The sequence below is a fragment of the Megalobrama amblycephala genome, linkage group LG10 (assembly GCF_018812025.1).
Source record: "Megalobrama amblycephala isolate DHTTF-2021 linkage group LG10, ASM1881202v1, whole genome shotgun sequence".
Classification (NCBI taxonomy): Eukaryota; Metazoa; Chordata; class Actinopteri; order Cypriniformes; family Xenocyprididae; genus Megalobrama; species Megalobrama amblycephala.
In genome coordinates, this window is record NC_063053.1 from 14,585,638 (window position 1) to 14,603,464 (window position 17,827).

At 37.2% G+C, this 17,827-nt stretch overlaps 1 protein-coding gene and 1 long non-coding RNA gene across 4 annotated transcripts in view; one reads left to right on the forward strand and one right to left on the reverse strand.

The window, feature by feature from the left end:
• Positions 1 to 17,827, reverse strand: part of hk1 (hexokinase 1) — a 19,801-nt gene continuing 1,974 nt past the window's right edge. The window contains exons 2-18 of one of the 2 annotated variants that reach the window (XM_048204754.1): positions 15,791 to 15,953; positions 12,899 to 13,047; positions 10,849 to 10,968; positions 10,596 to 10,691; positions 10,389 to 10,488; positions 9,971 to 10,154; positions 9,728 to 9,883; positions 9,234 to 9,467; positions 4,583 to 4,887; positions 3,889 to 4,037; positions 3,157 to 3,276; positions 2,971 to 3,066; positions 2,721 to 2,820; positions 2,416 to 2,599; positions 1,644 to 1,799; positions 1,278 to 1,511; positions 1 to 1,199 (exon numbers count right to left, since the gene is read on the reverse strand). In XM_048204754.1, coding sequence (XP_048060711.1) covers positions 1,052 to 1,199; positions 1,278 to 1,511; positions 1,644 to 1,799; positions 2,416 to 2,599; positions 2,721 to 2,820; positions 2,971 to 3,066; positions 3,157 to 3,276; positions 3,889 to 4,037; positions 4,583 to 4,887; positions 9,234 to 9,467; positions 9,728 to 9,883; positions 9,971 to 10,154; positions 10,389 to 10,488; positions 10,596 to 10,691; positions 10,849 to 10,968; positions 12,899 to 13,047; positions 15,791 to 15,953 — 2,694 coding nt within the window. In that variant the 3' untranslated portion in view covers positions 1 to 1,051. Of the gene's footprint in view, positions 1,200 to 1,277; positions 1,512 to 1,643; positions 1,800 to 2,415; positions 2,600 to 2,720; positions 2,821 to 2,970; positions 3,067 to 3,156; positions 3,277 to 3,888; positions 4,038 to 4,582; positions 4,888 to 9,233; positions 9,468 to 9,727; positions 9,884 to 9,970; positions 10,155 to 10,388; positions 10,489 to 10,595; positions 10,692 to 10,848; positions 10,969 to 11,622; positions 11,643 to 12,898; positions 13,048 to 15,790; positions 15,954 to 17,827 lie in introns of those variants that run through there. The other variant, XM_048204755.1, reaches the window with a different exon arrangement.
• Positions 12,168 to 17,827, forward strand: part of LOC125276853 — a 24,144-nt gene continuing 18,484 nt past the window's right edge. For both annotated transcript variants that reach the window (XR_007186766.1, XR_007186767.1), the window contains exons 1-3: positions 12,168 to 12,388; positions 12,870 to 13,049; positions 14,105 to 14,165. This is a non-coding gene — a long non-coding RNA (uncharacterized LOC125276853). The remainder of the gene's footprint in view (positions 12,389 to 12,869; positions 13,050 to 14,104; positions 14,166 to 17,827) is intronic.

A 17,827-nucleotide genomic window follows, 5' to 3' on the forward strand; every position in this document is an offset into this window, starting at 1 on the left:
TTCAGTTGATCAAAATATTTTTATGGTTTTCTTCTATAGGTTTGTCCAGGAACATCTATTTATATAGTGCAACTATGAAATAGTACAAAATCAGTTGATGCTAGACCTCAGTTACCACATAAGGCATGCATTCATCAGGAGATCTCTGAGCCACTACACAGATTCACTCACATGAACTACACAGGATCACTCACAAATAACCAGCCAGGGCACACAGAAGGACATTTACTGGGAATCAGTACTGATAACCCGCATATTTGCACACACACACACATACACACACACACACACATCAAAAGCAATACTCGTGATACAATCCGCTAAAGTCTTTGAGTATGAGAAGATAAGACTATTTCAGAAGGGGTGGATATGCAAAGGCAATAGGCTTCTTGTCATTCATGTGTATAGCGACAAGTATGAGGGGCTTGAATGATGCAGGAAGGCAGCTGTGACTGCAAGACTGAACTTGTATGTCTTATTCATGACAATACCAACACGGAGGCTGTTTTGGTAATGGTTGGCGAACGTTTCTCAAATGTTTCGCAATATTTACAACGCAAACTGCCACACAGGCATATGACAATATGCAGAGGTTTGGAATTAGCTTGGCATTTTCGCAACAAAATACCTTCTTTCCCTCAGGTATCCGTTCCTGTTGCGTCTTCCAGCAAATATAAAAATAAAATAAATAATATCTTCATATACTTGGTCAAATATCTTAACTTTAATGTTTGTAATGAGTTTACATTTCTTCCCTTTTTCCAATATACATCCATAAATACTTTAACAACAGTTTAACATCTTAAAGAACATCTTTATATAGTTTGGGTGCAGGACACAGATAGACCAACCCATAATAACACACATAGACATACACAGAGAAAGGCTGACAGGGACACGTAGGAGTGAAATACAAAGCAACACAGCTCTGGGAATGAGTAAAAGGATGTGCCGGATCGTGGTGAATGAGAACCGAGTCACAGCTGCAAGTGGAAATGTATATGCTCCGAGAGAGCTACAGAATGGATTGAGGGCTTGTTCGATGAAGGGTTCAGCTTTTTTGTTCTTGCTGGCGGAGGCGGCACCCAACGGCGGTGATCAAGGCGGCGCCTTTCCCGCTTCCGTCTTCCGAGAGAAGGAAGGTGACGTTGCAGTTGGGGGCGAGCTCCTTCACAGTCTGATGCATTATCCGTGAGAAACTGAAGAAACGGAGAGGAGAGGTCAGATACCGAAATCACAAAAGCAATCATAAATACAGCCTTTCTGCAGGTACTTACTGTGGATGGAGCTTATACAGGGTGCCATCAACCCCAACGGTGATGTCCAGATGGTCCAGGCCACGGTTCTCCCGGATTTTGTCTACAACAGCAGCCATTCCTGCTCCACAGAGCTGGGCAGCCCGGCGGGAAACTGCTCCACACACTTCCTTGACGATAATACTGTCGTCGCATGTGCTGTCCAAGCCCAGATGCTGCAGAATGGACCTGACCTGCAGTAGCGCCAAACGGTCACTAGAGGGAAGAAACAGCATTTTAGGCCATGACCATTAAGCAATCTAAACAGGATGTATTTTAGCATTCCAGTCTGTCTGTTTTTTTTTGTGATGAAACGTGGCAAAATAATCTAAGAAGCTGCTGCAATACCTCTCAATTTGGGAAAGGAACTTGGTTTCGAAGATACCCCTGGTTTTCAGGGTCTCAGAGATCTGTCCTCTGAAGAGGAAGCCACGCTTTGTCAAGTCGATCAAGATGTTCCGTACAATCTCACCCAGGTACATGCCACTGCACATCTTCTCATATCTAAAAGTGAAAAAACAAACATTTAATATTTAGATCTCAAATATGCCAAAATATTACAAAAATAAATATTGTAGACACTATATACATTTTTTTTATGCTCACCAAGGCTGCATTTATTTGATAAAAAAATACAGAAATATTATAAACATTAATATTGTGAAAGATTATTACAATTAAAAAGAACTGTTTACAATTTTATTATATTTTAAAGTTGTATTCATTCTTGTGATGGCAAAGTTGCTTTTTAGCAGCCATTACTCTAGTCTTCAGTGTCACATGATCCTTCAGAAATCATTCTAATATGCTGATTTGGAAACATTTATTATTATCATCACAGTTGAAAACAGCTGTTTTTTTTTTTTCAAAAGAATATATCCTATTTTATGGATTTATGGCTCCAACTCTATTATGTGCACTGACACTATGAGTATTTATAGTATCTGCATTTACATTCTTAAATTACAGTAGCAATACAAACAGTATTACAACACCTCATCTCACCAATTCTCAAAGACTAGCTTTCTTCTGTTCAAATATTTGCACCCGCTGCATTTGCATACATTTCTTTCCAAAACATTTTTCTTTTCCTCACACTCGACTGGGTAAAACTGCTCACTTTTGTTTGCCGGCATTGAGGGAGAGATCATCCACAGCATTATCATACTGAGTCCTGATGTCATCCAGGCAGCCATTATCTCCAAACGCTCCCCACTCCATGTTCACACACATCCTGCCATCCACTCCATCAACTGTTTCAATGTTTCGCATTTCCTCCATGTAGCAAGCATTGCTGCCCGTTCCTATAATCACAAATGCAAATATCTTAGAGCATGCTCTTCTGAGTCAAACCTGTTTATAACACGCTTAATAATTAATTCATTTTATTAATTGTTGTAATACATAGTATAATACTAAATTTACCTGCGATTAGCCCAACCTCACATGTGGGTTCTTCGTATGCACAAGTCATCATTGTACCCACTGTGTCATTCACTACGGCTACAACATCCAAATCAAACTCCTGTGCACAATATAGCATACAAAAAACATTAATCACATACAGACAATCTGTAATACACAGCAACAAGTATCAAAACTAGATTTAAAAATGAATTAATCCATCAACTCATGCATTGATTTTTCACTTTTGTAACCGTATGTCATATCTTACCTCTCTCCTCTTGATCCCCTCTCTCAGAAGGCTGACAACATCTTCACCTTCACAGTCTGTGGCTTTAAAGCCCTTTGTCCAATTTACCAGAATTCCCTGTATCCATCAAAGCATGAAAAAATCATCAGGATTTCATACAGAAGTTGACAAAATAAAGTTTAAAGAAAAGGCAAACAGGCAGCTTACCGCATCCAGGCTAGTTTGCCTGCAGGGGAAAGAAAAGGTAAAGCCCAGTGGCAGTCGGGCGTTCTTCATCCCCATGTAGTCCAGGAAGTCAGATATGCAGTGCACAATGTGATCAAAGAGCTGCAGGTGGCAATTGAAATCATTTAGAGTTGCAATATTGTCTTTATTTAAAGATACAAATTATAGTCATTAACAATTTAAAAAAAAACACACTTTTCCCATGTTTTTTTTTTTTTTTTTAATATCTGTGTGTAATACAGTACAGAGTACTGTACATACACTACCATGCAAAAGTTTTGGGTCGATTAGATTTTTTAATAAAACCTTTTGAAATAAGTCTCTCATGCTCACGAAGCTGCATTTATTTTAACAAAAATACAGAAAAAACTGTAATATTGTAAAATCTCATTACCATTTAAAATAGCCATTTTCTATTTTAAAATAATTGTAATTTATTCAGCATCATTACACCAGTCTTCAGTTCAGCAGTTCAGTTTTAATTTTTGGGTGAACTATCCCTTTTGTGGAAAATTTGATGAATAGAGAGTTCAAAAGAATTTAATGCACCCTAGCTAAATAAAAGCATTAATCTTTCAAAATAAAAACATCTTACTGGCCCCAAACTTTTGAATGATAGCGTAAACTTTAAAAACTATTAAAGAGTTTTGTTGTTGTTGTTGTTGTTTAAGTCTAGTCTTTTAACTAGGTGTAAATATGCCAGTGACTACACACCTCCTCTCCGGTTCCTTGCATTACTTCTATGGGAATGGCATATATTTTATTATGCATCTCCACAGTTCGTCTCTTGCCACTGCGAATCTTTACCAAAAGCACCCTGAAGTTTGTACCTCCCAGATCAAGAGCCAAAAAGTCACCATTTTCTGTATAAAAGAAAAAATACAGAAATAAAAAGAAGTTATGAATCCTGCTGCATATAAAAATGTATTAAAATAATGATGGAAGCTGAAAGATAGATACAAATGAGAAGAATAAAGGCAGTTCCTGTGCCATTCTTTCATTTTATTGTTATTGTGAATACAGAAGGGTGTGAATTTCCTGCACATTTGCTCGGTGTTAGAATCTGAACACATCTGCATGCACTATTCTTAACTGGGCTGCATTTTAAAACACTTCAGCTTAAATCACCATAATACAATGTCATGTGCCTGTATTGAGTAAGCCAGGGATTATACTATGATGCTATTCAACAGGGATAAAGAGAATTTAATTTGGTCATAGCAGGGGAGCAGGTGGTTTTCAAAGATGAAGCATGAATGCGTTTTGCTGAATGTGATTATGACATTACATTTTTTTCAGCGAGGAAAAGACAGATTATATCTGGGGATCACTGCATATGTTGGATTCCAGTTGTCTGTTGTCTGTCCTATTTTTAGGAAAATACACCATATATCTGTAGATTTCTTACCTGATCCATCTGGGGTACTCCGTACATAGGTGGGCAGCATCTTGACAGTGGCTGTGTTTTGAGTGTTCTTGCTCAGTCCATTCTGGATCTCAACTCTCATCCTCTTTTTCACCTCCAGCAGTTGGTCTTTGGTCAACCGGAACTCTGCCAGCGTCTCTGCAATTTGACGTGTCTGATCGGCCAACCTGTAAGCCCAGGCTGTCACCAGTGCAGCTCCTTTGCCACTTCCACTTTCAGAGAGCAAGAAGCGAACATCAGTGTCTGGAATCAGACGACGCACAGTTTTGTGCAACCGCCGGGAATACCTGGAAGAAACAGGGGGATGTGGGTTTAAATGATGAGATATCACTGCACATTCTAGACATGCAAATTGATAGGGCTTTCAGTCTCAGTGGTGGGGATTTATGACCGACTCATTCTGTAGGTTACATTACACCAGTGGATGGCATGTGACTGTCACGTGAGTGATTCATTGAACTATTAATTCAACCGATTCGTTAGTTTTTTCTAATTCATTCAGGAAAGCAACAAGTGACTTTTTTATGTGAGGGTCAATGAGTCAGTTACTCAACAGATTTGTTCAAAACAGTAATTTGTTAACTAACGAAACAAGTTCCTGTCTGAGGAGCTGTTTACATGACACCGTTTTCAACTAAAAACGGTTTATACGTTTTGGCTGTATATATATACGATAATGCGCTTTGGGGGCCTGAAAACACAAGCTTTTGAAATCAGGTTTCATAGTGCAAGTTTTTGAAAACTAAACCGTTATCGTCTCTGTGTAAACTACAAAAATGTGAATCCAGAAGCTATGATTGAGCATATTTAGAATATTAAATATATTTGTGGTATTCACTTTCCAGATGTACACTGAGGGATGTTAATTTTACAATCTTACCAAGAACAAAAAAAAAAAGAAAGATTCAAATAGGCATTACAACTCTACAGTTTATAGGGCAATGTCAGATAAAACAGGAACTAGAAAGAGATATTTGGATTTTTTTGGTCACCAAAGCCACAGGTCATCATAGTTCCAACAGTGACATACATATATATATATATATATATATATATATATATATATATATATATATATATATATATATATATATATATATATACACTTTTTAAAACATGAAGCCAACTACTACTATATATATATACACTTTTTAAAACATGAAGCCAACTACTGGCCTGGCATGCATATTACAGTGTTTTAGTAATTTTTGCGGATCCGTGTGAACAGAATTATTTTGACTATGTTGTCATCTATATGCAAAAAACATAAAGGAAAAACTTTTCCATTTTTAGTACACTGCTTTTCTATTTTTTTTATGTGTGCTAGACCAGTCCACATGTGTCAAACTCTGCTCCTGGAGGGCCACTATCCTTTCTATTAATCCTAAAGACCTTAATTAGTTGGTTCAGGTGTGTTTAAAGGGTAGGTAACACACACAGTTTCTACCAATCTCATGTTAATCTTGAGTATCTGTAAAGTAGTACTGCATCCTTCTTATCTCCGAAAAGTCTTTAGTTTTATCATATTTATAAAAGATAGATACGCTGTACCGAGTCTTTCCAAAAAAAGCCAAGCTAAAGAGTCACATGCGCATGCAGCTTTTGCGTAGAGATCGTCTGCAAGCTGCAACATCATTTTATATAAAAGGGCTACAAAAACGTTTGTTAATATTCGTTAACGTTTGTTAATATTTTATGCACTTGCGCGTCGATTGCCAACAAAACACAGACATCTGATGCAGTTTTACTCACTGCCCATGATCTGCAAATCCAGTGCCGAACTGGGACTTGTTTACAAAGCATTCATCAACGAAATTACAGGAACAAACAAACATACGTGCACAACTCCGTTGATGCCCTGGAAAACAAACTTCATCCACTGTTCCCTTAACGCTGGGTTCTTTGGGAAGCTGAAAAAGGCAATCTATCCCTCACAACCAAAAACACTCCTGTGGTGACAGGATTGTTGAAAAATCTCTCGCCTTCCGTGACACGAACAAAGCGTGTTGATGGATGTGCTCTTGCTCTGGGTGATGTGTGTGCACGATTATCTGGGAGAAGTGCCCATACAAGGAATTCCACCCTTTATTACGTGATAAAGGGCCATACTTGAAAAAAATTCTGCGAGACATGTCCACAACCGGAAGTAGTGTATTTGGCACAGAAATACTCTGTCATACGTCCAACTCGTGTTTTGAAACTTTGGCCATGTTTAGCATGAGAATCCAACTCTTTAACGGAGTAAATAAGTCAGAATGCATGAAATAGCATTAGACCGCCCCCTTTAAAGGTGCCCTAGAACTTCTTTTTAAAAGATGTAATATAAGTCTAAGGTGTCCCCTGAATGTGTCTGTGAAGTTTCAGCTCAAAATACCCCATAGATTTTTTTTAATTCATTTTTTTAACTGCCTATTTTGGGGCATCATTATAAATGAGCCGATTCAGGGCTACTGGCCCTTTAATTCTCGTGCTCCACGCCCACAGAGCTCGTGCTTGCCTTGAACAGTGCATAAACAAAGTTTACACAGCTAATATAACCCTCAAATGGATCTTTACAAAGTGTTCGTCATGCATGCGGCATGCATGCGTCAGATTATGTGAGTATTGTATACTGTTATATTGTTTACATTTGATTCTGAATGAATTTGAGGCTGTGCTCCGTGGCTAACGGGCTAATGCTACACTGTTGGAGAGATTTATAAAGAATGAAGTTGTGTTTATGAATTATACAGACTGCAAGTGTTTAATAATGAAAATAGCGACGGCTCCTGTCTCCGTGAATACAGTAAGAAATGATGGTAACTTTAACCACATTTAACAGTACATTAGCAACATGCTAACGAAACATTTAGAAAGACAATTTACAAATATCACTAAAAATATCATATCATGGATCATGTCAGTTATTATTGCTCCATCTGCCATTTTTCGCTATTGTTCTTGCTTGCTTACCTAGTCTATTGATTCACCTGTGCACATCCAGACGTTAATACTGGCTGCCCTTGTCTAATGCCTTTCATAATGTTGGGAACATGGGCTGGCATAGGCAAATATTGGGGCGTACACCTCGACTGTTACGTAACAGTCGGTGTTATGCTGAGATTCGCCTGTTCTTCGGAGGTCTTTTATACAATTGAGATTTATATAAGAAGGAGGAAACAATGGAGTTTGAGACTCACTGTATGTCATTTCCATGTACTGAACTCTTGTTATTTGACTATGCCAAGATAAATTCAATTTTTCATTCGAGGGCACCTTTAATTAGAGTTGGAGCTGAACTCTGCAAGACAGTGGCCCTCCAGGAACTGAGTTTGACACCCCTGCATTAGACAGACATGTTTGACTGCTGTTTGGAGCATGACACGGGTCACGCAGCATTCTCAAGACGCTGTGCTAACTAAGAGAAACAAAGCTTTTAAAAACTCTGTAAAAAAAATTGTTTCACTGATCCACTGTTTGAAGCACTTGAAACACGACACGCTGGTGACACCTGCTGGTCAAAACTATGTGAATGCAAGGAAAACTCAGCCCAAACATGCATTAAAAACACCTTTTACAAACCAATTGCAAATGTTTTCTTGAAAGTGTCTGTATAATTTGTGTTCTTTTATTAATTTGTTGGGCTTGTTTTATGTGTTTTATGGAGGATGTGGCTAGTCAGGCCAATAAGAGACAATTAACTATAGGCTACTCTTCTTTTTTATTATACAAATATGTCATCCTCAACTTTATAAAGTTGATCCGAGATCAGGTAAAACCCATATAGACACGGGGTCATGTGTTCACTGAGATCACCCCTAAGGTGAACCACTGACATTTTGAAACTTTTCGAAAAAGTTATGATGTAACAAAGGCTCATTTACTGAAATCACGTGGCTTTTGGCAGTTTGATACGTGCTCTGAACCACTGATTCAAAACCGCCCATTACTAGTGCTAAGTTCAGCTTTTAAAACAATGCATGTTTACAAAGAAAAACAATGGAAAAGCAGTGCAGTATAATGTTAAAATGAAAAATGTCAAGCAAAGAAATATTTAACAGTTAAATGTTTTAAGGCCTTTGTATCCAAGGTAATTCACTAATGTCCATTTTATGACCATTATTGTTAAAGGCAGTTGAAGGACAGTGTTCTTGTGCAACACAATGTCCTGTAGCCATATCTCATTTGCTCTCTTATTTAAGTTTCACTAAGTATAGGACACTGCACTTCTATTTAAAGACTATTCTGACATTTTAAAAGGCTGTGAATTGTTGTGAATAGGTGCCATAGAAATTCATATGTGTCAGCCTTAATTTAACCATCCACTTCTCTAATCTTTCAACTAATCTCTCTGTGACCTTTTAACGTCCAGTTTAGTGTCCAGATAAGGTCAATGAGTATGTCCAGAGAGTCACAACAAATAAAGGCACAGCTGCTCCTATGGAAACCTACTCAACGTATATTAATAGAACGCGTCTTTGTCTCAGGAGCCCTCAAAAGGGTTCAGTGCTTGCTCAGAGTGTCACATGCACCTGCAGATTTTTTCCCAAGACTCTCTATAATGACTTACTAAGCATGCTGGGTACATATTATTACTACTAATAAGTCATGTTTTAGTCTGATTTTAACCTGATGATCTGAATGTAATACTCACTGTGGGTGCATCTTGTATAGGGATCCATCGATGCCCACTGTGGTGCGGAGGCGCGGGGCGCCCTTATTGTCCTTGAGACGTGTGAGGATTGCCCCCAGAGTGGCAGCAATTAGATTAGCAGAGCGAAAAGAGACAATAGCGCAGACATGCTGTACGGCAATGCAGTCGTCTTCAGATGGCTCCACACCCAAGCGTGTCAAAATTTCCTTGGCTTTGTTAAGTCCCTCTTTGCTCCTAGAGAAAAAGTGGTACTGTTGTAAGGTCACAAATATCATGATTTTCAGAGTCCACTTGAATTAGCTTTAATTTTAGTCCACTAGTGAATGATCTTCCATTTTAAAAATTAAGTAAATTGTTTGATAAATTTACATGAATTATATTTTAATGTATCTTAAAACATTTTATAAACATTTTATAATTGATAATGCCACTAATGACCATTTAAAAAATAAAAATGAATCTTATGTATGGTAATGAAATGAATGACGACTCACTTCTCAATGGCAGAAACATGCTTTGTTTCAATTTTTCCTTTTGTAAGCAGCTCCGGAGTGATGCGGCCCTCAAACAGCAGGCCTTCTTTAGCCATCTTGACCAGGATCAGCCTCACCAGCTCACCCATGTACATCCCACTGACCATCTTCTCAAACCTGAGAACAGCCAACACTCACCTTTACCTCCTCAAAAGTTATGAAAAACTAAGCTTTTATGAGAGCTTTTGAAGTTTTGTGGCTTACAATTGCTTGCCAGGGTTGAGGGACCCACGGTCGATCTCCCTGTCAAACTCAGTTCGGATATCCTCCAATGTGCCGTCGTCTCCAAATGCCCCCCATTCGGTATTAATACACATCCTGCCTTCATCTCCCTCCACCAGGTCAATGTGTCTGAGCTCCTCCATGTAACATGCATTAGTGCCGGTACCTGAAGGGATCACAGCAGATTATGCATTTCGCAGATGTTAATGAATCCAGAAGCTTTGAATGAGCATATTTAAAATATATTTGTGGAATTCACTTTCCAGCTGTACACTGAGGGATGTTAATTTTACAGTCTTATCAAGAAAAAAAAATCAAATAGGCATTACAACTCTACAGTCCTGCATTTGAAACTCATCTAACTTCTATTTAAGAGTCTATATGTCAGATAAAATTTTACCAATAATAATGCCGACTTCACAACGCTGGTCATCAAAGCCACAGGTCATCATAGTTCCAACAGTGTCATTGACAACAGCCATGATATCTGCCTCATAGTCCTGTAATTGAATCATTACACCATTGAATCCCTTATAAAAAGCCTAAAATATCCACATGTATACCATTCACATGGTAAAAAATAAAAATAAAGGTTGATAAGACTCACTCCACGTTTTTTGATGGCTTTATTTAGAAGCTTTACAACATCCATTCCCTCCACCCCACTGGCCTTAAAGCGTTTCGTCCATGTCAGCAAAACAGCCTGTATAAATACAATAGTACAAAATAAGTTCTCATAAATTAGTAGGTGGGATTAAAAATAAATAAATCTCAGTTGTGTAAATTGGATCTGTGACACACAGTAGAACTATATAAAATGGAAGTAACTCCTTGGTAAACCGAGTTTAATTCTACATTACCTCATCCAGCTTGCTTTGTGCACAAGGGAATGAGAACGTGAAACCCACAGGAAGCTTCTTGTCCTTAATTTTTTGTTTCTCCATGAAGTCTCCAAGACATTCTGCAACATGGTCAAACATCTGCAAGAAATAATAAGTGGAGACAAGTAAGATCACAGACAAAATGTCTAACTTAGACCATATGACATTACACTCAAAAGGGCTTTTCACACTTGAAATACTTAGCCCTAGGTCAGGGGTCGGCAACCCAAAATGTTCAAAGAGCCATATTGGACCAAAAAAACAAAAAACAAATCTGTCTGGAGCCGCAAAAAATTAAAAGCCTTATATAAGCCTTATATGAAGGCAACACAGGCTGTAAGTGTATATTAGCTATATTAGCCTATCAAAATGACTAAGTAGGCTACAAATACATAATGAGGTATTCCCGAGGTATATATTTAAAAACTGCTGAAAGCTACAGAAAAAAGAAGCAAATGGATCGGTGCAATTCACAGAAACAGCTGGACTCCAGCAGAGAAACATGGATTTGCAGTTATCATTTTGTGTCAAATTGTCGGATTTTGAGGTAAAATCATTCCATATATATTGTATTGTTATATATTATGTTGACAAATCATCTAATAAATATTTTCCATCTTATATTCTGCATAATTGTGTGTTTTAAAATAAACACTGACAAAAACTATAGGCTACTATAAAACTATATGTTTTAGGGATGGGCAATATGACGATATAACATTGATATAAGTGGTTACGCGGATTTAAACCTACCTATATTGTAGTTATTCACAGGCAGATTTGCTTTATGTATTTCCCCGGCGTCAAATCAGGCACATATAAATGTCAGGAAACACGACTCCTGGCTACATGTCAATATCCATGGATTAGGTTTATTTGACAAGTTGTAAGAAACACTTTCGAGTCCAACCTTTAGTGTAATTCGTTTGTTTTTACTCGCGTTTTCGCAGTTTCCTCTATTAAATCCAGTCATGCAGCAGGTTCTTTTGCCAATCAGTCCAGCTGAGGGAGCGCGCTTTCGGCGGGAAAGTGACGTCGATGGCTATGACGCAAATTTTCGTTGACAGAAATGTTGAAATTTAATATTTAGTGTACACACATTTTTACAGCATTGGAAAACGTTAAGAATGTTTGTGTCATGTTTGTCCTCCTACAGAAACCATATGAAAACAAAAAAATATATTTTTTCCATTTTCATACATTTTTTAAAAAGCTCCAGGGAGCCACTAGGGGGGCGCTAAAGAGCCGCATGCGGCTCTAGAGCCGCGGGTTGCCGACCTCCGCCCTAGGTCATTCTAAACCCCGGGCAACGTTTCACGTTGCTCATAAATTAACCGGGGTTAACGATTAATCCTGGCTGGGTGTTCATAAACTGGTGTTTCACACTGTACATTCCTAAACCATGGGTTCTTATTTGCATATTTACGGTGTCAGTGTTATTTGATTGGATGAACGCAGCACGCGCAGCTCTAGCATTACCGACTGTACTAGCAAGAATGGACATTTCGGACTATAAAAGGTAAGAATGAAACGGTTTGTTCTTCATTCAAATTGTCGCGGTTTCTGTCAGCATTTGACATTTTTCCCTTTCAAACGCTGAATTTACTGTTTATGTACAGTACCAAGTGTTTCCGTGACTTTCCAAAGCATGCAAATATGAGTACGCGATCGGTTCTCTAGCTAGCTATAACATGCTAACTCCGAAATAAGGTTTCATAACCCCGGGTAAAAGCGGTGCTAATCCCACCTCTAAATTACAAGTGTGAAACGTTCCTTTACTCAGGGTTAAAAGCGGTATTTAGAACGACGATAACCCGGGGTTTAGCGCCGTGTGAAAAACCCTAAAATGTTTGTAAACTCTTCATCTCCCAGACCACAAATATATTGGCTGTTAAAGAAAACTAATGAAGTTCAATTTTCATGTATATACTTAATTCCACACATATTTTCAACATTTGCTAATTGCTATAGTCACAAAAATGGGTTGTTTATGGTTTCAGGCGGATGAAGAACTGGTCATGTAGCCTACCCGTGTTCCACTGCCATGGATGATGTCCTCTGGAGTCTCATATATCTGACTTTCCATCTGCACAGTTTGTTTCTTCTCATGAGACACTTTCACCCGCAGAATACGGAAATTAGAGCCGCCCAGATCCAAGGCAATGAAATCTCCTTTTTCTGTAAGTGAATTAAAGAAATCATCAAAATTGCTTTTATTATCAAGAGTTCACAAATTAAAGGATTAGTCCACTTACAAATAAAATTTTGAAGCAAACGGTTGAAGGTCAAAATTACAGTTTCAGTGCAGCTTCAAAGGGCTTTAAATGATATCAGGAATAAGGGTCTTATCTAGCAAAACGATCGGTCATTTTCTAAAAAAATACAACTGTAAATGCTTTATAAACACAAATGATCGTTTCGCTAGATAAGACCCTTATTCCTGATATCGTTTAAAGCTCTTTGAAGCTGCACTGAAACTGTAATTTTGACCTTCAACTGTCTGGAGGCCATTGAAGTCCACTATAAGGAGAATAATCCTGGAATGTTTTCATCAAAAACCTTAATTTCTTTTCGACTGAAGAAAGAAAGACATGAACATCTTGGATGACATGGGGGTGAGTAAATTATCAGTAAAATTTCATTCAGAAGTGAACTAATCCTTTAACTTAAAGGGATTGTTAAGCCAAAACGACACAAGGGTGAGTAAATTATGACAAAATTTTCATTTTAAAATGTTCCCCTTCTGGAAATTGCTTTATTAAGCTACCTTAAATGACACTGCCGCTGTTATCCATATGACACCATGGCAGAAACTTGACTGGGTATAGTGTACCAGTCTTGTGATGGTGAGACTGCGTATCAGCATTTATTTTAGTCGTGACCAAGGGGGCTTAATCAGGAATGCTTTACTGAGCTGGCCAAAGACATAGACAAATCAACTCAGGCAGCACTCTCACAGTGAGAAAACCCACTTAGCCTTGGATTCTTAGTAACAGATTCTTCACTAAATATTTGTAAGATTAAGTTTGTTTATGCCTTAGATTAAACAGAGAAAGAGTAATGGCAAGAGATGTTTGCATTAGGTTAAAAATGCTCTCTATAACGTCTTTCTTGGTTTCTCGAGGCTCCTCGACGTGTCCAGATTGTCGATATTATGTGCAGCGCTTGTTGCCAAGCAACACTGAAAATCAATTGACTTCCTTTTCTTTTTTTTCTGGCTGTCTTCTGTTTCTAGGTTGGATAAGGTGTCTGAGAGTGTGAAGATTCGTAATACTGTAAATTCAGCATCAAAAAAGGTCAGTTAACTGGTGTACTACAGTAAAATGTTAATCGTATGAAAGGGATACATAACAAAACGGTTTCAGCAACCTAAATATATTCTTTCTGACTTAGTAAAAAAAAAAAAAGATTTTGTTTAACAACATATTAACCATTCCTAGAAAACTTTATAGATTAAATGACACGTGAGTACAAATATAAAAGGTTACATACAGTAAAGTGAGACTGAAACTATTTTATACTCTATTTCACAAGAATCATATTAACTCTCAGATATTATATATTTCATAACATGTAAAAATAGCAGCAAGCCACAAGAAATTAAATCACAATCACAAGAATTCTTTTAAATGCAGGTGAGTGTTTGGTGGGCTTTTTTCATATAGTACATACATGCTGTAAACACTTAGGCATTTTATCATTGGGATGTTAATAGGTCAGAATCTATATTTAGAATTTTTTATACTGTACTGTCCAGTACTTTATGACTAGGGAGCTGCTCTTGACAAGATATTCCGGACTTGATATATGTATGCTATATACAATACTATGCTACATATTGCAGTGATGGATTATTGATGTGGGCACAAAATCGATCAGAGGTCCATGTTGTAATAATTGCATTGAATTACTTTGTTGGTACAGGAGAAGTGAATCTGCCATCCTTAACTAGAATAAAACTGCCTTGAAAAACATATTGTAGTATGCTAACAAATTGCACTGAAGTCAACTTTCACATTCCAATCTGACTGGGATTACAGCTCATATAATCTGTGATGTAACCCAATTCATTTGATTGGATGCTGCAGGTCATGAAAAGCATGAGCACATGTCGATGCAGCTCTGAATGTGTTGTGGCACAGGGAATATTGGTTCAATATTGTGACCACTCAGTAGTAGATTCTGTGCTATAGTAAAGTTTGCATAGTAAATGCATTTGGCGCTGAGCAAATGTTATTCATTCAAAGGCTATTTAAAAGAATGTAACCATATTGTGACTTTAAAATGTAACCATTACTTAGCCTTGATGCAAATTCTTGGGGGAACGAGTAAAAATATGCAGTACTGAATATGCATTTTAAAAAAGGGTCAAATGGTCACTAGCTTTTTGTGATGAATGAAATCTACACTTGCAGCAATACTGGTTAAACAAGTTTTCTTGACAACTTACAAACAGCATGTAATGAATATCTTCTGAGGTTGAAAGTACCCAAAATTCACCTTATGACATGCAGTGGTATCTCTGGGGGCAGTACTTGTTTCAATTAAAGCATTAATTCAAATTTAAGCATCTGATGATTTAATGATTTTCGATTCAAAAACCAATATTTTGGTCAAATTAATTGTTCTTTCTCTTGTCAATGCATTTAAAAGAAGTTTAAAGAAGGAAGCTGAAGCTGCTTTTTGAGACTGATTTGCCCTGACGGACAGAACTGCATATTTAGTTTGCTTGACACTAACTTGTGAGGGAAGCCAAGGTAGATTCTTATTTCATGCTATATTTGGACTCTTCCTTTCATATTGAATTCCAACGCAAGCATTTGGACTTATTTAAAGACTCTGTGATCAGATAAAAGTCTGCTTTCAGTGTGCATTTATATGGAAAAAAAAAGATTTGCGACCATAAAAATGATAAGCTCACCTGAACCATCAGGAATGGACCTTACAAAGGTGGGCAGCATCTTGACGGTAGCTGTCGGGTTGGTGTCTCGTCCCAGTCCATTTTCCATTTCCCTTCGGAAGCGGGCCATGATGTCACGCAGTGTCTCGTCCGAGAACCGCATGGCATACAAGTATTTGTCAATCTACACAAATGAACACACAATGAAAAAAATTGCATTAAATTGATAAAAAAATATATATATTTAAAATAAAGGCCTTTCTTTTGAACTTTCTATTTAGCAAAGAATTCTAAAAATGTATCGCGGTCTCCACAAAAATATTAAGCAGCACGACTGTTTTCAACATTGATATGTTGAAATGATTTGTGAAATGATTAGAATGATTTCTGAAGGATCATGTGACACTGAAGACTGGAGTAATGACTGCTTAAAATTCAGCTTTGCCATCACAGGAATAAATTACATTTTAAAATAAAAAGTAGGTACATTTTAAATTTTGGAATATTATTTTATAATATTACTGTTCGTCTGTATTTTAGATCAAATAAATACAGCATTAGTGAGCATGAGAGACTTTTAAAGACATTAAAAATCTTACTGACCCTCAATTTTTGAATGGTAATTATTCAAAAGACCCTAAACAATGACCTTTGCCCTCATTTTCTGAAAGCACCCAGGGTGTTTGTTAGTAATCAACATGATAAATGTGGTCAAGTCATTGCCTGTCACTTGTTAGGTCAGTGTGTCCTTGAAATATATAATATGCCCTATGTCCTAGACTATGCAGACATACCAGAAATCTATGGGAAGGACAGTTTATAAACACAGATGATATTCATCATGAAAACGGCTAGTGGAAGATGTTTCACTGAAGTCTAATGGAACAAGAGTGAAATAAAACTGTAAACATGAGCACCTGCTCTGATGCTGCTTCATGATTAAGTCTTTAACTCTAGTGTGAGCACAGGCTATGAGAGATTTAGGCTGGCCTCTGTGTGTGATGGCATTGCTGGAAAAATTATTTACATTAGCATACAAAGTGCTGTTCTTTATGTACTGTAGTTGGGGGATACACCTGTTGCTTTTAAAGGTTTAGTTCACCCAAAAATGAAAATTCTGTTATTAATTATTCACCCTCATGTCATCCCAAACCCGTAAGACCTTTGTTCATCTTCAGAACACGAATGAAGATATTTCTGATCAAATCCAAGAGCTCTCTGACTGCTCCATAAACAGCAATTTAATCCACCACTGTCAAGGCCCAGAAAGATACTAAAGTCATTATTGAAATGTCATCAAAATGTCTTAATTTGTGTTCCGACAATGAACGAAGGTTCATTAATGACAAAAGTAATTAATGACAAAATTTTCATTTTTTGGTGAACTAACCCTTTAAGTATGATGAAAATGTAAATATACAGATTAATAATAAGTTTGGAAGAGAATGTACTTGAATAGGAATATCACAGGGTACTTTAGGTCTTATGTGGCCCATATAATTAAGGGTTTAGTAGTAGTAGTTTTGATGCTGCTGCTTCTGATGGTATATATGTTTTTTTGAGATCATGTCATCTACCATGACCTTTTATGAAATTAATAAACATTTATTTTTTAAAAAAAAAAAAAAAAAGTCATTTAGTACAAAAAAGTTTTTAAATGAGATATAATGAATCCATTACAAATATCACATATTTAAGGAACAGCCCTATGCTAGTAATATGTCTATGTCTATGTCTATGTCATTTCCGCATAACAATTACCACAATCTCTTTCAAGTTCTTGAATTTGGTTTGTTAAAACACTCTTTGGAGAGTGTGCAAAATGGGTCATTGTGTAACTGCATGAGTAACATCCAACTTCCTCGTAAAAACGTCAGAGCAGTGGCAAAGCTGCCAAAACATGTGGGTGAGGTGAATGGTGGCTTTAAATATGCTAAGAGCACTGACACTGTCTGCATATTCACAAACTTCTGTATAACTTCAGTTATAGTCAAATTACAGTATGTATATGACATCCATGGTCATAAAACTCTTATCAAGAGAGAGCAGCGCCCAGGT